The sequence below is a fragment of the Cupressus sempervirens genome, chromosome 3, assembly GCF_028749045.1.
Source record: "Cupressus sempervirens isolate cs-2001-9-10 chromosome 3, ASM2874904v1, whole genome shotgun sequence".
Lineage (NCBI taxonomy): Eukaryota > Viridiplantae > Streptophyta > Pinopsida > Cupressales > Cupressaceae > Cupressus > Cupressus sempervirens.
This window is the reverse complement of record NC_143120.1, coordinates 825,096,894-825,118,063: the sequence shown is the minus strand read 5'-3', so window position 1 is coordinate 825,118,063 and position 21,170 is coordinate 825,096,894. Positions and strand designations below refer to the sequence as shown.

General features: G+C 35.9%; 1 protein-coding gene across 16 annotated transcripts in view; it reads left to right on the top strand.

The window, feature by feature from the left end:
• The first annotated feature begins 1,718 nt into the window (after positions 1-1,718).
• Positions 1,719-21,170, top strand: part of LOC149569321 (uncharacterized) — an 81,885-nt gene continuing 62,433 nt past the window's right edge. For 6 of the 16 annotated variants that reach the window (XM_089822047.1, XM_089822048.1, XM_089822042.1 and 3 more), the window contains exons 1-8: positions 1,719-1,844; positions 1,917-2,003; positions 2,080-2,219; positions 2,314-2,504; positions 2,662-2,786; positions 5,079-5,160; positions 8,473-8,609; positions 9,020-9,070. In XM_089822047.1, the coding sequence (XP_089678173.1) occupies positions 2,367-2,504; positions 2,662-2,786; positions 5,079-5,160; positions 8,473-8,487 (360 nt within the window). In that variant the 5' untranslated portion in view covers positions 1,719-1,844; positions 1,917-2,003; positions 2,080-2,219; positions 2,314-2,366 and the 3' untranslated portion in view covers positions 8,488-8,609; positions 9,020-9,070. The other 10 variants (XM_089822058.1, XM_089822049.1, XM_089822050.1 and 7 more) reach the window with 10 other exon arrangements.

The following is a 21,170-nucleotide window of genomic DNA, read 5'->3' as shown; positions in this document are numbered from 1 at the left end:
CACTCCCTAAATTTATATATGCAAGGAAATACTTATATCTTTGTTAAAAATAAATTAATTGAACACACATAAGACACTATAACAAAATGGTTTCCTATCTTGTAGTCCACACACAAGTATTCTCTTACAGAAAGTCATGTGATTACATTTATTATAACCATGTCCATTATGTCTATGAGTGGTTTAGTTTCTTCAAAATTTATCACCTGAAGATGTTGATAAATCATGTCTTTGTGTTAATGTGTGCAGAATGTTCTTGAAGTTTCAAAAAGTTGTATTGTTGGCATGTGGGAAGAGCTTGGCTATAAAAGGAATATATATATATATATATATATATAGAGAGAGAGAGAGAGAGAGAGAGAGAGAGAGAGAGAAGTATGAAATGTAGATAAATCACTCATGCATTTTCAAACTTCTACATTTTGTAGAAAATCTTAATTTGAAAAATAGTTACCATATTTGACTTTTTTTGTGCCATTCATGTCACATTTACAGATCATTGGAAACTAATGATTATTGATATGTATGATTTGAATTTTTTTAAAAAATATCCAAAACATTTTAGGAAACCCTACAAAATTTCTTAAGTTCAAAAATACTCACTCCATTTGAACATTTTCTTGCTTGAACATTTTCATAGGAGTTTTTAAGCCTCAGACTTCACCTGGATTAGAAGACAAACTAAATTACCTCAAATAATAATAATATATATTTTAAAATTCCATTCAAAAAAGAATGATATACATTGTTGTTCAGTACATATCTCAAAATTTTTTTACATCCATGAATTGTCCCAAATAAATAAAATACATGACAAATGACTGTAGAAACCACAATCCTATACATATTCTATTTCTAATGATTCTGTTTGGTGAGCCAGTATTTCTGGCAACAACAATTGAAGAAAACAACTTCTGCAAATATTTTCTCTACCTGTAGCAAAAATAAACTCTCTACCTGTAGCAAAAATAAACTATCACAAACTTCCTCTATTAATAATTTCTTTTAGGCTTAAATTTTAATATCCAAAGAACAAGAAATGTCAAAGGAAACAATTCTAAAAGGAAATTATTCTAATCTTAAAAAACCTACAACATGCACTCAACTACTTTGATGGAAACACAATATAGAATGTTAAGACATCAACTAATTTGCCGTTATATGAATTTATGCACCAAACTTCTTAAATTACTTCCACCTCATCACATGCAAACAAGCTCTACTTAACAAGTGAAGCCAAAATATGCATGTATATTTTCAAAAAGTGACACGTAGTCTTTTAGAAGAATTACAGTTGCCATTGATTGAAAAAAGAAAAGACTGCTGTAAAAAATAACAATGATCAATAGGAAAAATCTAGTTTATATTAATGACGTCAAAAAAATTTCATTATATCTTCAAAACTATAGTCTTAAGACTATTATATCAAAAAACACGATTTTCAACTATCAAACTAATATTGGTAAAAACACTCTAAAACTTTAGTCTCGTGCCTATACGATAGAGACTAATAATATAATAATTTAATTTTAATATTGTGAAATAAATGAAGAAGTCAAAATATTAGTTTGATATTAAAAACAACCATGGCCCATCAATTCAAAGGGGAGGGAGAGCCTCTAACAAATTCAGCCCAAATCAAAATATTGTTATTAAATATTTGCTTTTTATTAAGAAAGCGCGCGTCGCAACGGACAACTTTTAAAATTCTCGTTCCCATCCAACCAAACGGGTAGCTTAGGAAGAGTTCGGTTCTGCTTAAGGAGACTTTTTCCTGATCGGACTTGTTTATGTGTTTGAGTGCGTTTATGGTTGCCATCGGGGTAGAGATCACCAGACGAGAGGTAATTCGACTCACTCTGTTCCTTACCTGATTTAAATTTTATATAAACAAATGGGTATCTATAAAATCACAGGTGACATGGATACGGAAATGAAGTTATAGGAAAAATGGGCCGTCTCCAATTGCATTTGCCATCGGGGCTGAAATCACCAGAAGAGAGGTAAGTCGATTCTCAAAATTTTATGTACGAGAGTGAATTGGCGTATATAAACAATGTATATGTATAAAAATCACAGGTGAGGTGATTAAGGTAGAAAGGTTGGATATTGAAATAAAGCGATAGGAAAAATGGGTTATCTCTGATTGCCTCTGCATTGGGTTCACTATTACCCATGGGAATGAAAATGGGTATAGGGCAGAGATCACCAGAACAGAGGTAAGTCGATTCACTCTGTTCCTCCCCTGCTCAAAATTAGTGTACGAGACTGAATTGGCGTATATAAACAAATAGGTATTTATAAAAATCACAGGTGACATCGGTAATGGTTGAGAGCTTGGATTTTGAAATGAAACGATAGGAAAAATGGGTTGTCTCCGATTGCCTATACGTTGGGCACATGCACGGTTATATATGTCCGGCCGTCTGCAGTCCGCTTGCATTGATCGGTTATATATTCTGTTTGGAGTATTACAAGGCTACTGGTTCCTTTCTACGTTCTTGGTGATTATTCCCACAATCTTATCCCCTCCTAACCAATTATTTCTGTATTATGTTTGTTTTAAGTGTTTTGAGTTAGTTTTGTTCCTTATGGAATTTGATTTCAAGATATGTTTTGCGGTTTCCTCCTCACTTTTTGTTGTTGGAATTGTGGTGGAAGCAAAGCATACTAAAATGGATGGTGGTCGGAGAAGGGGTGTTTGCAGCGGCGGAAGTAGTTGGGCTACAGTGTGAGAGTGCGGTGCAGACTGAGAAATTGGGGGAGGAAATAACCAACCTGCGCAGGTAGGTCATGGAGGCCACCATGTACTACACGCTCAGTTCCCCTTCACCATCATCGATACAATAACTTCCTGCTGCCTTGCTAAAATGGGGTTAATCTATAGATCGATTCCAAGCAATTGTATGATATTGAAAACCTATTTTATGGTATTGAAACCCTAATTAGATATGCTAATCTGTAGATTGTTTTACTAGCTTGGGTTCATCAATGCGGACCAGAAAAGAAGAGTTCGGCTCCCGCTGCATTGATTGTTAATGATTCTGCAGAACAACACATTTTCTGCTGCATCGATTGTTAATGATTCTGCAGAACAACATATTTTTTGAACTGCATGGTTTATGAGCAGTGAAGTGGCTGCATTTGTTGGCATTTTAAAAATAATTGTTTACTGTGGTATCTTCTGTCTGCAGTCGAAGGGAAGTCATAAATCTTTTTATCTCTCCCATTGATAGATTGTTTTTACCAATAAAAGTCCAGAAAAGTTCTTACGCAGATGTCGTAAACCATTTGCAGTGGTTTTGTGCTTATTTTTTCTGCATGCTGTCAGAAAATAAAATTACGCAGATGTCGTAAACCATTTGCTGTGGTTTTTGTGCTTATTTATTCTGCATGTTGGCAGAAAATAAAATTCCAGTTAAGCATTTGAAAAACAATCTTGCGACATCAAGTGGTGGTTGCCACTGCGGTAATATTTTCGTTTTGTTCTTTTTGTTTTTTATTTTTGAGCAGAGTATATTTTTCATGCATACTATTTTATGATTTTTCAAAAGATGGGTGTCAAAATATGCCAAAATATGCGGAAGTGACGTTTCCTTCGTTTGGTACATATTGGTTGAGTTAAATCTTGGCTAATTTTATTTTAGGAGTTTTCTTGTAGATTGTTAAAATTTTAGGAATAAGGATTATATATATATATATATATATAGAAGATGATTTCCTTCAATTGAGTTGGCTAACTGTTGCTAAAATTTACTTTCATTCAGTAAGCCACATGCTATAACTATTATAAGGGAATCCGACTAAATATCGGCTCTCCTCTTAGGATTTTTCTTCTTTGTTGTAGGTTGACATTGCTAAAATTTTGGAAATAAGAATTTGGAAGATACAAATTAAAGAGAACTGTTTCATGTTTAAATCTAATTTTAGTGTCTTGTTAAATTGCAACAAAAAAACAAATTTCTTTAAATTGATTTGGCTAACTGTTTTCAAAAATATGTTTGGACTCAAATATTTCACATATAATAGCTATCACAAGGGAAGCAATTTACTATATTTCAACAGTTCTATTGTTGAAATATTGACTTCCATCAACCACTACCATTAAATATTGAACATCTATATTGTTGAAATATTGATTGCTATCAATGACAACCATTATATATCCATATAACATAAAAACTCATAATATCTAGTGGCTCTTCGAGATCAGAATTTCAAATCCTGAATCCATGAGTCTGTTCTTACACCTTATATATCTACCTCGTTAGGTTTTACAAAATTCTATTTTGACATAATCAAGTATTCCCATGGTAGCCACCTCGTCTCATTGAGTTGCACGGGTAATCAGCCTCAACAATTAGAAGTACATTAGCTACTGGTAAATGTTACTGATTTCACTTTTCTATTTTTATAATAGAACTTTGGGTCTTTGCATAAAGCTTGGCTAGGTAGCTATTTAGAGTCACCACCATTTTAGTATGTCTTTTAGGTTTTAATAGCTTACTCTGCTCTTTCTTGAGTGATCACAAGATATTCTTTTTTAGCTTTCTTTTTACAGATATGACCAAAGTTGAAGATTCAGCTTCTTCTAAATTGTATGGCTAGGTACCTATTTACAGTCACCACCATTTTAGTATGTCTTTTAGGTTTTAACAGCTTACTCTGTTCTTTCTTGAGTGATCAGAAGATATTCTTCTTTAGCTTTGTTTTTACATATATGACCAAAGTTGAAGATTCAGCTTCTTCTAAATTGTATGGCACCCTTTTTCACAACTTCTAGAACTTTGTTGCAATATGGTGATTTTTAATTTGCTGAATCGCAGAGCAACCCATTTTTCAAACTCCATGCTCCGTGTGCAGTTTATGAGAAATCAACTGACTACATTTGTTGGCATTTTTAATTAAACTTTTACCTTGTTAGCTTTTGTTTGCAGATGAAAGGAAGTTGTGGATTTATTTCCCAATCCTCTGTTTAGCATATTTTTTGACCAAAAGTTTCTTATGATACTTTTGTGCCCATTTACTGAAGTCTATTTTGTGCTGTTCCTTGCGTATGTTTTCTTTTTAGTACCAAGGTTTGTAGAAAACAAAGTTCAGGCTTCAATAAACTTCTTGAAAGGCAACTCTGATGGCATCGAAGTGCTGCTCACTGTTCAGGTAAAATTTTCCCCATCTTGTTAAGCAGGGCATTTTTTTCATGCATTATTTTTAAGGTATTTGTAAAACACTAGTGCTAGTATTAGCTGAACATGATTTTGTTTCCCTTTTTAAGTAAAAATTGCAATAGTTGGGTCAAATCTTGGCTCAATCACATTAGGGTTTTTCTTTTTACTTCTAGGTTGAAATTGTTAATTTTTTGGGAATAAGGATTTGAATACACAAAGAAATAAGATTATGTTTATAGAAAATTATATTATTTTGAGATATACATTTTTTCGACTTGTTAGTTTACAATGAAAGAGAATTTTCTTAAATTGATGTGGTGGACTGTTTTCAAAATTAATTTGGATTCAGTAAGCCACAATGCTATAGCTATTGGAAGGGATTTGGATTAAATCTTTTGGCTAGACCTTGTCAAGATTTTTCTTTTTAATTGGAGGTTGAAATTGTGAAAACATTGGAAATAAAATTTCGGAAGAAACTTATAAAGAGGACTATAAAATATGTTACATACAGATATATATCTTTATATCATTGCTAGTTTGCAATGTAGGGGATGATTTCCTCAAATTGATGGTGTTAACTATTTCTAAAATGCATTTGGACTCCAATAATCCATATATGATATCTATTATAAAGGTTTTTGTTGTGGCTATAATATTATGTCACTTGACTAAGAACCGATCATAGACTACACTTATAAATAGTAATGCGTAGGTAAATAAATAAATAGGCCAACCCACAATAAAAGAAAAATAAAAATAAATAGCAGTGATTATTTAATTAAATGGCCAATCAGATTAAAGAATATATATATATATATATATATATATATATATATATATATATATATATATATATATATATATATATATATATATATATATATATATATATATATATATATATATAAATAATAAGAACAAAAAAAGCAAAATAAGATTGCCCCTTAATTCCATTGTAAGTATTAAGGAAAGCAAGAATCTGATCGACGATCTGCTTGAATAGTCTTAATTATCCTTAGATGGTGATTAGTCATTCATAAGAAGTGATGCTTGAACAGCAAGGATAGATTGTGTTTTGATGCATGACAGACTACCTTATTAATACCCAGGACAAAGGCATAATTGCTCTAGTCATTTATGTAATGATTCATATAGACAGCAGTTAAATTGACAACTATATGTTAATTAAGGGACAGCAGTTAATCTTGGTCAGCAATCTACCTTGAGAGTTGCATCTCTGGGAAGAGTCTGGATACAATCAAAGGTTGTGACCATACAGCCCTCTGCAGAAGATACAAAAGGATTATACCTTCACTTCTAGTAGGCATGGAAGGAAGAAACGAAATCTGTTGATCAAGACTGATTCTAAATATAACATAGAGGAAATTGAATAGCCTATGATAGCAACAGGATTGTATACATTATGTATTTGCTTATATGTCTGTTAGAAAGTTTTAGGAAATCCATCAAGAAATATAAGATTAATAGTTATTTATCTGATGTCCAACAGTAATCATATCTGGAATCCATGTGAAACGTTTGATAGGGAGATGCAGTAGTACTAGTTCCCTCATCAAGTAACCTGGGCCAAGGGGTGAAATGATTCGAAGGTTCATTCTTTTTTTTGGGCTTGGTTGAGGAAAACAGTCTCCTGGGTTTTCTGATGCTTCCACATTGCATTCTTGAAATGGTTGGCTGATGGAAATAAGTTAAGAAATGGATCCATATGAATTTAGGATACTTGTTTTAAATAGAGATTATTTATGATCATAATGCTTGGCATAAATTAGTCACAATTAATCTGAAGTTTAACTGCAACTCTGCAATTTATTATAAGAACACTATTTTCAATTAAAAAGTGCTGCTAAAGTTGTTATTTTGGGGCCAAAATCTGGTATATCCCCAAAAGGGGGCATAGCATATGAGAGCTCCAGTGTTGAAATATTGACATCTTTTGACCATTAACACTAAATATTCAACACCCCCTTAATGTTAGGGGTTATGTAAGATAACTCCTAACATAACAACAACAATATGTAGTGACTCTTAGTGATTGGAATTTTAAAACAGTCTACCCCGAATGTGTACTACTTTGGTTCCTATTACCACATTTTTGCCAGTTAGATTTTACAAGTGTCTCTATGGTAGCTACTCAATCTCATCAATTTGCACGGGTAATCAGCGTTTACAATAATTGAGTAGATTAGCTGGTTATACTTGTTTTGGGTCTTGGCCTAGGGCTTGGTCAAGGACCCACTTACAATTATTTGCTACCACTGCCATTTTTATGTCTTTTAGCACCTTACTCTGCTACTTTTTGAGTGATCATGAAGTACTCTACTTTACTTTTGTTTCACCATAAATAGCCAAAGTTGAAGACTTGTAGGCTTTTATATTGCATGACACCTTTCTTCAAATCTACTAATTATTTTTTAATGCTCTAATTTGTTGCTCTTCTTTGACCACGAAAAAAAACACATTCTTTTAATCAGAATCATGATCATTTACTTTTAACATAACTCATGAGGACATTAGGAGGTATTATCACATAAACCATACACTATGTTTGACTCTCCAATAGAATCTTTGTACTACTAAATGCTTCTGGACCACACCTTTCACTGATCACATATAACAAAGCAACCACTTACAATTTTTTTCAATCACTGACCCTATAAAACATTTAATTCCTTCCTTTTCATTATGCTTGAGGTGAGTTATAGAGGTGAATTGTTTGTGTAAATACTTAGAGGGCCTTTGTTTTTGTAGTGAAAAAGAAAGGTTCATATTTTGTAAGAGAATGGGTTCAATTCCTATTGAGGTTTTTATCTTACAAAATCTATTAGTTGGTGTCTATACTCCATTTTTTCACTAATCACCCTTAAAACTACGTGAGCCTTATATTATATTGTGAATCTTGACCATGCCAATGTCTTATAGGTTTAGAGGTGAATGCTCGATGTTGGGATTGTGAATTTGTTTTATTTTCTGCTGCCTCAGTTGAATGATTATTTATTTGAAGCAATTGGTTTTCTGGTGAAATTCCTTTGAAAAATAGTACATTGAATATTAGAAGATTCAAACTGTTGTGGGCTAGACATTTAGGAATCATATTTCATGGGCTAAATCAAGTATTTGTTATTTTGGATTTTTGTACTGCACAATTCTGGTTGATGTTATTTTTATGGGGTTTATTATCGGTGGTACATTGTTTGTGGCATGCTTGACTAAATGTAAGAATTAGAATGCCATTGAACTATTCTCTCTCCACTTTATTTGTTTTAATAGATGCCGATGTTGGCAGGAAGCTTACAATTGACTTGCAGCAATTAATCTGAGCACATTATTCACCACGTTCCCTATATGGACAGTAGTAGTAGAGGCAGAGACACACTTGTTGGTACTTTAAGTACAAAGCATGTTGTGAAATACTTATACTTTGTAAGTACATTGTTTTGTCAAAGAAATGAATCATATATCTTTATTTTGATCTGTTACACTATTTCCTTTTATCTTAATAGTATATTTTTTTTACAACTCAAGGATGGTTGAAGTGTCTTTTGTTGTTTGATATCTAGTAACTTTCCATTTTTAGGCAAGCTACAAATGCTATGATTCCGGCACTTGTTGCTACCACGTTTCTGTTGGCACTTCCCCTTCAGAAGCCCTAATGTGGTTACATTTGATCTTTTCTCATTATTAGTTAAAATAGGCTTTTCCAGATCAAAGCTACAACACCCAACTTAATTTGCTTTTGATTATGAATTCACATGTTTCTTTGTATACATCTATTTGAGTGTTCTAGATTCTTGAGTACTCAATTCTTATTGTATATTTTTATCTTGCATCAGCAACTATTACTGCAGCTCCAGTCAACAATCTCCATTGTAGCTTCCAGATTTGTAAGTTGTTCTATTCAAAATCTTCAATGTAGCCTCCAGCTTTGTGAGTTATATTCAAAATCTCCAATGTCTGTATCATAATGTTCTTGGTATTGTAAAATTGAAAATCTCCAATGAAGCTTCCAGCTCTGTAAGTTCTATTCAAAATCTCCAATGGCTATATCATAATGTTCTTGGTATTGTAAAATTGCAAGTAAAGCTTATATGTCTTGTGAGTGTAGTAATGCTGGTGTTGTGTTATTTCTTTTAGTTATTTGTTGTTTTATTTTGTGGTGCTAATTTAAGAACAATTTCTTTCAACCACTGTACTAAGTGCTATGAAAGGAGTAGGATAATAAAACTGTGTTGCCCTTGTTTTGGTTTGTCCTCTTCACTCCCTCCCTTTATGCTTGAAATATGTTAAAGTCTAAAGTTGGAGTTTGGGTCAAGCCTCTTCTCATCAGGTTCATTCCCTTTAGTTATGCAGGTTTTTCAGGATTTCCATGCTTACACTGCGTCCCCAAATACATTGTGCAGGAATTGACAAACAACAGTGCGTGCGTTCAGTTTTGAGCAGTTCATGTCCTTCATAAGTGGGTAGGTCTTAGAATCTTCCCTTGGTGAGAAGAACGGCCAATCAAACATAATACCCATCGCATATCGGGGTTTCGGGTTTTCCTTTCCCCATTACTACTCTAGCTGGAAAAGCAATGAGAAGGCTATTCCCTTGCTGACAAAGGTAAGGTTATCATCACGACAAGTTGAGTTGAAAAGGCAGAAATATTCCTTTGGGGATTCCCCAAATATACTTTCCTAGAGAAGAACCTCCCCCCTTATGTTTCCACAAAGAAGAAAAGGCAATAAAGTGAGAGACTTGCAGAAAAATGAAAAACACCTACTCCAAAGCCAAACAATTCACTTAAAAGGGCATTTAGAGCACGTGCCCAGGTTTCCCAATAACAGGAGGATTTTCCAACCCACGTTATAATATGAGAATCAGAAACAAGAAAAGCTATGGCTCCAAATTTAAAAAGAGTTAGAATGGAAAATCTGATATTATGAGAAGTAAAGATAAGATTGACAGGTCGTGCTGATGTAATATCAGGCCGTTAACAACTTGGCATTTAATTTAATTCAAATCTGATTGTTAACAAAAAGGGTCATTTCTAATTAATTAATTCATGTGGCGTGCAAATTCAGACCCAAATATTACGTAGGAAATCCATAAAAACGGATTAGCAGGGGATTTTCCATCATAACTATCAAACGACCATTCTTGATCTCTGTAGTAGAGTAAAACCCTTTCTTTTTGATATAAGCCACGACAATGAATTTCGTTGGATACGATAGCTTGAACGAAATTGATTGCGTGTGGAAGATCTTGAGCAACATCCAACTTAGGTTCTATGATCTAGGGGATTTGCACAAAAAGTTAAGGTCGGATCCAATTCACCCTATCACACAGAAACTAAAGGAGAGTGTTTTGGTAGAAGCAACAGGGTTCCTTGTGGCCGTTCAAGCCCTAGAGCTAATTCTAGAGTGTATTACGTGCTACAACCCCGCCACACAACATATCAAGATGACCAATAATGAGGTGTTGTTCACAATTGATCGGGATACCATGTAGAATTGCTTTTGTCTACCTGCTAGAACAAAATTCAACAAGATGGATTTTTGGAACTCGGCCTCAATTATATAGTGAGAAGAAGAAAGTGAGAAGAGGCGATCTGCTAGCAACATGGTTCCAAGTTTCGAGGAGCAGCCAAATCAAGATACCAAAGATGCTTTACAACACGAACGTGAAGAAGTAGATCCTTTACATCCCGGTGCTCCCGCATAGCCTTAAAGGTAACGAAGATGCCCTAAATTTTGTGGAGTATTATTTTTATCTGGTGCAAATAGTGTGCCCTAAGGGTGAGCGTGTAGACGAGGTCCGAATCTTAGCGAGTAGCTGTCCGCATGGCTCTAGACAATAAAAACCCAAAGGCAGTTTTTCATGTTGTCCTACTTGATATACACCCTAGCTACTGTTCAGCTATGGCCCGAGCTTCCTCATGTAGAAGAATATAATGAGAATATCTAGGTGTGTGATTTCTTTCCATGCCTTCAATTGCACAAAATCTATGTAGAGTTTGGTAAAGTGAATGATGCCTTCACGATGAGGCTATGTCGAGAACTCTAGGGATGCCCTGAGAGGAGATTCTCCCTAGAAGTCATCTCTGTTGTGACACAATTCGGTAGATATTTCATACAATTCACCTCATTTACGTATATTAGAGTAGCCAGATTTGATGACTTCCCCTAGAAGCTACCGAGGTTTCCAAATGACATAATCATTTTGATCGAGCTCTATTGCTAGATCTTAGAAGTGAACACCATTTGTGCAAACGCACAGAAAACTGGCATTCATTTCCTTATCACAGTTAAGGTTTATTCTTGTGCTTTGCATTCTAATGTGAAGAATATGTTGAAAGTGTTTAGTGGAAGGTATAAGTTGGATTTATATGAGGTAATAAGATTGAAGTTTGATCCTGTTGATTATATTAAAGACAATCTGCAACTTTGTTCGAGCTTCAGGCACGTTCTTGTGTTAGAAGATTATTGGGCAAATTGTGTCGATGAGTTTGATAGTAGGGAGAGGTTCTGCTCAAATTAACTGTACAACAAATCAGATTGTACGAAGTAAACATTGATGTAGAGGGCATTGAAGATGATGGTTTGCATATGCAACCCTCTACATATTTGAAAGAGATCAAAGGCTCTCCCATCGATTCTGCTCCACCTACAGAGCCCATGATGGAGACCTTGGAAGAATTGATGGTCGACATCATGAAGCAGATAGACAAGTGGGTGGAATAGACTTGCTCCTACACAAGCTTCCTCCATCGTTGCGACTAGCTCTATTGCTACCACGTATACTATTTTAAGATCCTCCTAGATTGTTGGTGGAGGAGACCAATCTCCAAAGAAGCACATTCCAATCCAACCTACCTGCGGAGGAGCTCTTGCCCCAAAATAGGATCATTTAAAGAAAGGGAAAAGGATAAAGAAAAGGACAAGGAGAAAGAGACAGGAGCAGAGTACAAAAGTGGACGTGATAATCGTGGATAGATTTGATGAAAACCAGCCCTAAGATGGACTTGACGGAGGCCCACAACCCCAGAAAATGCCACAGGACCAAGGCGATCAAGGTAATGTTCCCACTACTGCGACCTCTTCCAAGACAATTGTTTTTCCCTTTTCCTCTAAGAAGAAGGATATTCCTCTCGTGGTGAGGAAGCTCTTTGATGCAAAGTCTCTTTAGTCCTCTCTCAACGTTTTGATCGTCAAGTCATAGTTGAAGAACACCTTGGAGAAGAAGAGAAAAATTGCAAAAGAGAGTGCTCTTCCCAAGGACCTACTCACCCAAGCAACGAAGCCTCTGTTAGAAAGTAAAGTCCACCAATATAACTGAGGCGGGGGGGGGGGCGTGAATCAATTCTCCAACCACTATATAAATTATGAACCTTATTAATCCTTAACCATGTGAGCAATATAATCAGCAACCATAACAAGATACTCATACACAATAACACAAGATATGTTAACTAGGGAAACCCTTGTTCAGAGGAAAAGCTCGGTGGGGAAGGTACCCACAAAATGATGTACTAATATAAAAGTTCCTTGTTAGAGGATAGACTCTGTCAGGAGCCAATGAAATACATTTAGTACATATCAGTCCCTGTTAGGAGACTTTCAATTCCTGTTAGTCAGGGGCCAATGAAATACATTTAGTACATATCAGTCCCTGTTAGGAGACTTTGAATTCCTGTTAGGAGATTCCAACCCTGTTAGGAGTTGTAGAAGGCAAATGGACTCATTGTCCAAACAACTTCAAGGGAAAGCTCATTGAACTCACTATCCAACTGATCTCTGTATTATTCTTTGCAGAATAATAGAAATGTACTTGTACTTTCTCTTCCTCTGTCTTGTCAACCAAACTTCACTTCTCTTGATCTCAATACCAGATCACCACCTTCGCATCCAATAATCCCTTGGATCGCTTACTCGCATTTACCAAATACTTCGCATAAATCAACTCAAAAATGCATCCATCACCAAAAGGAAAATAACCTTCCTTTATACCATATCCTCAAAATAATTCCTTGAGTCGGCCTTGAGGCTTTTCCAATTAATTATAATAGGACCATATTAAGATATTAGAATTACTTTACATCTTTTCGCAATTACAAACCACTGTCGGCTCACAGTCTTTACAACTTCTCACACGTGCGACTTTAGATCTTGTGCACTCACTGACATCATCATCAGGCTATCTAGTGTCACTATCTAACTACGCATATCACGATTCTATCTTTTTTGGGTGATACAATCCAAACATCAGAAATTGCTTCTTAGGTACTCTGTTTATAAACCGTCTTCTGTAAGTCAAGCATATCTTCTGCATGTCTTTGACTTTCTTCATGCGCATTTCACTACATCAGCGAGGCATAGTGTAGAACACATCCTTAACTGCACTTGACTTGAGCATCAATACTCTGTCCATACGACCTCGTTCTTTCTTTGCTACTCTGCCAGTCTTCATAGAAATATTGCTATGTTGTCATCAATGACAAACACAACCATGAATGCAACATATCTATAATAAACAATTTCTTCAATGCTTAGGATACGCCCCCAAAGGAATACCATCAGCATTCATGCTAAGAGCCTCAACCACTAGCTAAGAAGGCCAAGAAACTTTGCACATTGGCTGCATACCTCTACAAGAAATGTGGTAATGGAGGTTGCTTAAGCCTAGATTGAGGGAAATATAGCAGATCTTTCATCAACGAACTTCAATGTTCAAACATATGACATAGGACTTCCAAGACACTAAACCACAATGGAGATGTTGAAATTCATGAACTTGCAAGTGGAAGAAGAGTTGGAAGAGCTAAAAGTGTCAAAGGCTCATCTGAAAGCATTTGATCGGGAGTTTATTGAATACATCGGACAACTATTGGCACCACTCGCCATTTTGCCAGGGGAGACTTCTACCTCTAAGCCTTTTGACCTATTGGTAGAAGAGAATAACGCTTTACTCGCTGGATTACAAGAGGAAAGGCATTTTGGGCGAATTGGGTGATGTTGGGTTGAAGATATGAAAGTCAAGGGGCTTTCCATAAGTGAGAAACTTGGTGACCTCTAAAAGGAAACTTTGAAGCTGGGAGAGACTATGTTCACTGATCTCCCCAGGCATTGAAGAAGGATATTGGTAAGTATAAGGAAATCATTGTGTTGCTGTAAGAGGTTATAGATTTAAAGGTCGAAAGTGCCATTAGCCTGGGAATATTGAAGGCTAGTTATGATCACTTAACACACTGGCTGCGTTCACTCAAGTTCAAGATGGAGAGCATAATCAAGGCTGGAAAATATTTGAGGAAAGTATGATTTAGTGAAGGAAGAGGAGGAAACTCTCTTCAAGTATCTCAAGGACTTGCACACAGAGTCACATGTGAGAAAAAGTGGGGATGTTATTGACATTGAGAACATTAAGGGATCTTTCTAGGACTTCATTGACGGGTCAATGCACACTTCAAACTTTCAGATATTAGAGCTTCACAAGCTCACCGCTTTGAATTGGATGGTGTCAAAGGCTTCAAAGAAAATTCCATCAAGGTCCAATAATGTCAGTAAACTAATAGATGGTCATGATTACTAGATGATCCGCTCTGATAACGTACAAATCCCTAACATAGATGACCATTCAATTATCTTGGAAGCTATGAAGGCTTACAAGTCGAGCCAAGAAAATGGCAAAAAGACTGATGATGGAAATGTTAACGCTTCGACTTCCGAGTCCCTCTGCTATCTCTTCTCTATTGTAAAGTGACAAGTGTCACTCTTCTCTCACTGTGCTCTATTTCCTAAAAGAATTGTAATTTATGTAACGCCTGGAAGACAAAGGGCCCATATCTACTATTTCGAAAGTTAATATAAGGGATCAACAAAATTTTGGTGTGCATTCTCCCCCTGTTGTTGAGACAATTGAGTGAGTCTCGAGAATCTTGTCATGAGTTGTTCATTTGTTATTGTTATTTCCTCTTTTATGTGAAGAATGAGATGTTAATGGGACTGGAGTCTGCTAGATTTTAGTAGAGTAGAATCTTTCTAAAGTTAATGATCAGTTAGTAATTTGAGAATGACCATGGTTCTATTACATTTACTTTCATTATTCGTTTGCATTCTTGAAGTTAGATAATTAACTGTGTGTGAGTCATTCACATAGGAGTATTGATAGTTACATGTAGGAGTAGGGAAGAAGGAAATTAAAAATCTATCATATTCACCGTTGTGAGTAGGGTAATATCAGTTGTGAACAAATTTTATGCCCAAGTCCTGCATGGATATGGGAGACTTGGTAACCACCCCTGCTGCTCTTGGGTTAAGAGCATACCCCAACTAGCTAGGAGTTACAAACATATTCATTGCACATTTTTTCTTTACAAGGGAGCTGTACCTTTTAAAATTCATAGTTAGTTTTAGCAACATAGACAACTTCCCAACTGTTGGGAACACTTGTTTTCCACTATTTGGGCATAAAGAGTTAAACTAAGAAAAGATCTAAGAAGAACAATCTGTTACCCAACAAATTGTCAATCAAATTATCAGTTGCCTAATTTATGAGTGGGTTGAAAAGGTTTTTAATTCTTTTGAGAGCTGGCTTTTGTGAGTTGGCCAAGTAAATAAGTTTTAATGTAAAGTCTTGATTTGCTAAGTTCTTTTAAATGGTATGTATGCTATTTTTATACTATCATTTTAGAAAAACCTCATCTTTTTCTTTGTTTAATATCTTTTGCAGTCGTCTTAGGATTGTGGGGAAAGGCCTTAATTGTCGTCAGTAAATATGGTATCAGGATGTATGTCGTTGGTATCAGGATGTATGTCGTCGATATCGGCCAACAGGGTGTGTATCGAGATGTATGTCGTCAGTATCGAGAAGGTTCTACGTTGGTATCGGGAAGGTTCTAATTATGTGGCCGACATGTTGTATGTGGCCGATGGACACCTTCGGGAAGGTTCCTCGGGATGTATATATACCCCCTTCGGGATCGTTGTAAATCATCTCATCATAAGCATAATGTAATATCTTTGGCGTATGCGAATAATATAAGGAGTTCTGCTATTCTGATCCATTGTTTGTATGCATTGATTTCTTTACCTAGTACGGTAAACATTAACAACATTAGAATTTCCAGTAATGAGTCAATCTCTTGATTGCCATTTCAAGCATACTTTCTGCAATCGTAGCTTTAGTTGTACTCTACAACTTTTGACAAGATATAATAATGCTGTCAATGGTTTTAGACGATGTGTATTGTCAGATTCGACTAAGATGCTGCTGTTGTTAGCAAAAAATCTTCACTCATTATTCAACAAATTGTCTATGTGAGTAGGGGTAGTTGGGGTAGAGATACAATCAAACAACAGTCAAATAAACACATCAGATCTAGTGTGAAATTCAGAGGACTACCAAAATTGAAATCAAGTGGCATTCCATTATATTAGTCTTGCTGAAGGTGAGAAATTTCCATGTGAAAGTCACGAAATTCCAAACAAGTATGAAGGAAGTCAGATTTGCAAGAGAAGTCATGAGCTCAAAGGGGTTGTTGAATGTTATTTCAAGAGAGAATTCTATATTTCAGATTCGGCAAATCAAAAATTTATAGAAGATTTTTTCCATTACCTTGGTAATTCAGTAATTGTAATCTTGAAATTCTGTAACTCGGCATATCTATTACGAGGGCTCATGCCAATGCGTGTCATGTTGAAATCAGCAGCATTAATTTGGTTCTGATTCTTTTGAATAGTTTGATAAGCAACCTCTAAGAATAAGTGATCTGAATTCTCATCCTGTACAATTCTAGAGGTAGTTTTAAGCTTCTTGGTTGTAGGTGCAGGAGATTGCAATAGTTGTTGCCAATGTCATTAGGTGGCACTTTGGTAGATTCCAACAACTGCCTCTTTTTAGATAGGGATACTTTTTAAACAAGAGGGGAAAGACAGAGTTTGCATTGTATTCTTTATGGAATCAGTTGTGAGCTCTTTTCACTGGAGGAGTGCCTCTCACATTTTTCAAATCATAAAGAAAAGAAATAGACTTAACATCTTTGATTCATTTCACAGGCTAGGGTCCTTTGCTGCATCTTATTCTCTTTTCTCACTGGCTACAACTTTACCGTTATCCTTGTGTTCCTTATCCTTCATAGGTTCATATTCTCCTTATTTATCCTTTTTGTTCTCCAAAGCATCAGGCTTTGAGCCTTCTTTGCAGGTATTCTTAGGAAGTTTATCTTTATTTGTTGGCTTCTCACCTCATCTTTTTCTTGAAGCTTCTCTTTTCTCTAAGAAAGTGGTGGCAGAAGTAGCAATAGTAGTACTAGGGCTGCTTGTTCTTCACCATTTCTTGCTGTTTGAGCATTGTATCTTTGAGTTTCCTGCCTTCTTTAGCCATCCAAATTCGGGTTCTCTTTACTAATTTGACAATTCGTATGGAGAGGTCATCAATTTTGGTCAAAACCAATGAATAGGAGTTAAATGTTGTGTTTGAACAATAGCTGCGTACACAGGGTTGATAGGATTGGCCTCATCATCATAAATTTCTTGGAGATGCCATCCTTGCTGAAAACCAATTGTTTGCCTTAGGTTTAACTACATCCACTCCCCTTTGCGAACTTGACAATTATCAACACAATAGTCCCAAAAATCCTCTAGATGTCGTCTGTGATGATAAGATGGGCCTAGTTGCAAATTATTTTGGATCAAGTTCTTGCTATCAAATTGTAACCCAAGTTCATCATAGGTGGAGGAAGTGTATTTGGCCTTGTCCCTACCAATGTTCAACTCTTGGCATGATCCTTTGCACTTGTGATACCCTATGGAAATTGAATGTTGGTTTATCTCATCTCAATACAATGCTTGTTTATCTCAGACACTTGTTCGCAGACCTCAATCAAGACAAATTTGTCTTCTACATATTTTGGCAATATTTTAGGAAAACCATCATAAACTCCTAATCTAAGTTAGGAGAATTGGGTAAATTGAATAAAACAATTGCCATAAATGGTCACCAGCTCAATTGCCTCAGGAGAAAGCCTTTACCCTGAATCACCTTGTAACTCCCTAGTAAGCTGCATTGTGAATGCATTGTTAACTTTCTTGAAATTTGTGTAGCTATTTTGTAATTGGAGCTTACGGTAAACATAAAAATATTAATGTTATGATCAAATTCCTTTACATGGCTTAACCTAGGCCAATACCTTGAGCAAGCTAGGGCACATATCAAACAAGAAGACATATAGAAAGATTTCTTAAAAGTGCAGTGGGCGATTAATCCTACAATTGGTCACTAATCAAACCTACCCAATCCAAATATTGTTCTCCAACTCATATCACTTGTATGAAAAAGGACATCCACTCATCTAGGTTGAAAGCATCAACATCTCTATGAAATTTGTGCAACATCACAATGATATATGCTATTTCTTCATTTAAGTGGTACTTGTGAACTGCCTTGGGGAGATAGGGCTACCTTTTCCTTGGTGCGACAAACCATTCGTTGGCTATAATGCATTTATGATAACCTTCTTACTAAATTTGCGTTGCAGCAGGATGGGGTTCGTGTGTATAAGCCTCTTGATTTGGTAGGTGAATAGGCATGAATTTTAGCTCAATCAAGGGTTACCAAGTCCTTATCATTCCTCATTTTGATTCGCTAGGTGTTTGGGTTATACCTTTGTATGCACTCAATTAGGTCTATATAGTAGATGGCCATTGCACACTCAATTGCTTCCACAGACTTGCTTTCTAATAAACCTTGAGTGATAGGGTGCCAGTTAGGGTTCTTCACTTTTCTCCCACTTGAGACTCTCCAACCTCTAAGAATCTCCAACTGAGAATCTCCAACCTCCAACATGGCGCTTTCCAACCTATTCAAGTGCTCGTAAGCCAAAAGCTTAAACATCATTTTAGGCTACTATTAATTTTTGATATTTCCTCTCTTTCTCAATTAATTCTTTAAAGAAATAAATCCTGACTCTCTAAATTTTTTTTTCCATAAATCTTATGGTATTAACTTATTAAGGAGATGGTGGTGGTTGATAGCTCATACAATTTCTGCAACTGCTCAATTTAGGGCTTCACTTCAACTTTCAGCTTGATCTTCCTAAATAATACCTTCAATTATCAGGGAATTAAGGAAATAAATAGCCCATTACTGTTTACAGTTAATTCTCATATACTTCATTAGTTTATACTTAGTGCATAGTACTTGGATATTGCATCATCAACTTGCTTTTAGCAAGTTTGAATTTGGTTGTCAGCATCCAACAGTAGTCTGTAATGTCCCTGGTTAGGGATCTTGAGATTAAATATAATTAACTAGAACTTTTTATACTTATTGTATTGATACTATTGTAAGCTTGTATAATTGATAATGTAAAGTCAATGATAATATAATATTATGCTAATTTCTCTCTCGAATATGGGTAATTACTTATAAATATGTACTTAGTGTATTGATCACTAGAATAAGGATCAATTCTGATGCTTATTCTGTCATGTCCCTCTCTTAGCAACATAATTATAACAGGGGATTTGCCTATCATTGACTCTCGTAGGCAAATAATTATGGGAAGAGGGTCGATTTTGTCTTCCAATTAGGTAAGCGGGGCCTACTCATTCCAATATTAAATAAAGGTTGTAATCTAACTTTATAAAGTTTATTATTTAATTTTATAAAGTTAATATTTGTAGTGCAAGATGATTCCGAATAATTTCCAGAAACTTCCCGGCAAAGAGATAAATAGAGGGCATAGGGTTCCTTTTGAAGGCAAGCAATTTGTGGATTTCTCTATTTATCATATTGAAGCAATTTGTGGATTTCTCTATTTATCATATTGGAGCAATTTGTGGTCTTCAGCCTGCAAATTTCCATTAGGTCTTTGGGAACGAGAACTCCCTGAGATCTGCATAACTGAGGTGGTGAGATATCCCCCGAAGGGTTGCAACATTGGAAGTGGTTCTCAGCCATTTCATGTTGAGATTATTTGCATTTTCAAATGACTAAAAGGAGGACGTCTGAATCAGGAAACCCCCATTCAGCCAATAACAGCAGTCTAAGCTTTTATGAGCCGTGATTTGTATTACCGTCCGAATGCCTTTAGTAAATCGCATCAAGGGCAGATTTATTACCCACTTGGGTCGTTTGATTCAAAGGGCGAGATCGCATTAGGCAGAGGCGCTTTCCCTTGGACCGGATCAGTCAACATTGAGCACGATTTAGGACTCCTTCACCAAGCAAGACTGCCGCCAAGTCACGGGAACATCAAGACAGTATTGGGAAGAAATTTAGTATCTTTCGGCCAGGGTCGGATTGCAGAAGACCTAGCCGGCAAACAATAACTCGCCCCCCGAGAATTCTCAGTTAAACGTCTGCGGGAAATACACGCCAAAGATCCAAAGGTCGGAGAAGGAATTCGAGCAAGAGGATCGTCTATTAATTTCGGCGGCAATTACAGTCAATTTGGATCATCCGCGCGGATCTGGAGAAGCGATTTGCTGACGAGCACGGGTCTAGACTCCGTTGGAAGCAGTGTGCGACTTCATCCTTCAAACAGATTGAGGAGATTGGGATGCGGTCCAGAACAGTGGCAAACTAAAGCCTTACATTACCTTTTTCTCCGAAATGGATGTTGTGCGAATTGGATTGTGGACATAGCCGCTTCGTGTGCTAGCGATATTTATGTTGCTAAAGCTCAAGCGCTCCATATTGACCTGGCTTCGGGGTAATAAGTGTAACAACCAGATCTCTTGAATTCGATTATTGTTGAACCTATTGTTGGATCTTACATATACTTAATGATTGCCTGATTAAAAAAAAAAGAAAAAATAATAAGGATCTTTTCAGTGGTATCAGAGCCTAATCATTGAAGTTTTAGTATTTTGGTGTTTAAGAGGCGAATATCCTGTCGGGGATATTTCAGTGGTATCAGAGCAGTAGTCCTGCCATCCTGATTGGGTAAAAGTACTCTAATTTCCGGAGTTGTACTCGAAAACCATATTCAAGAACAGAGATATG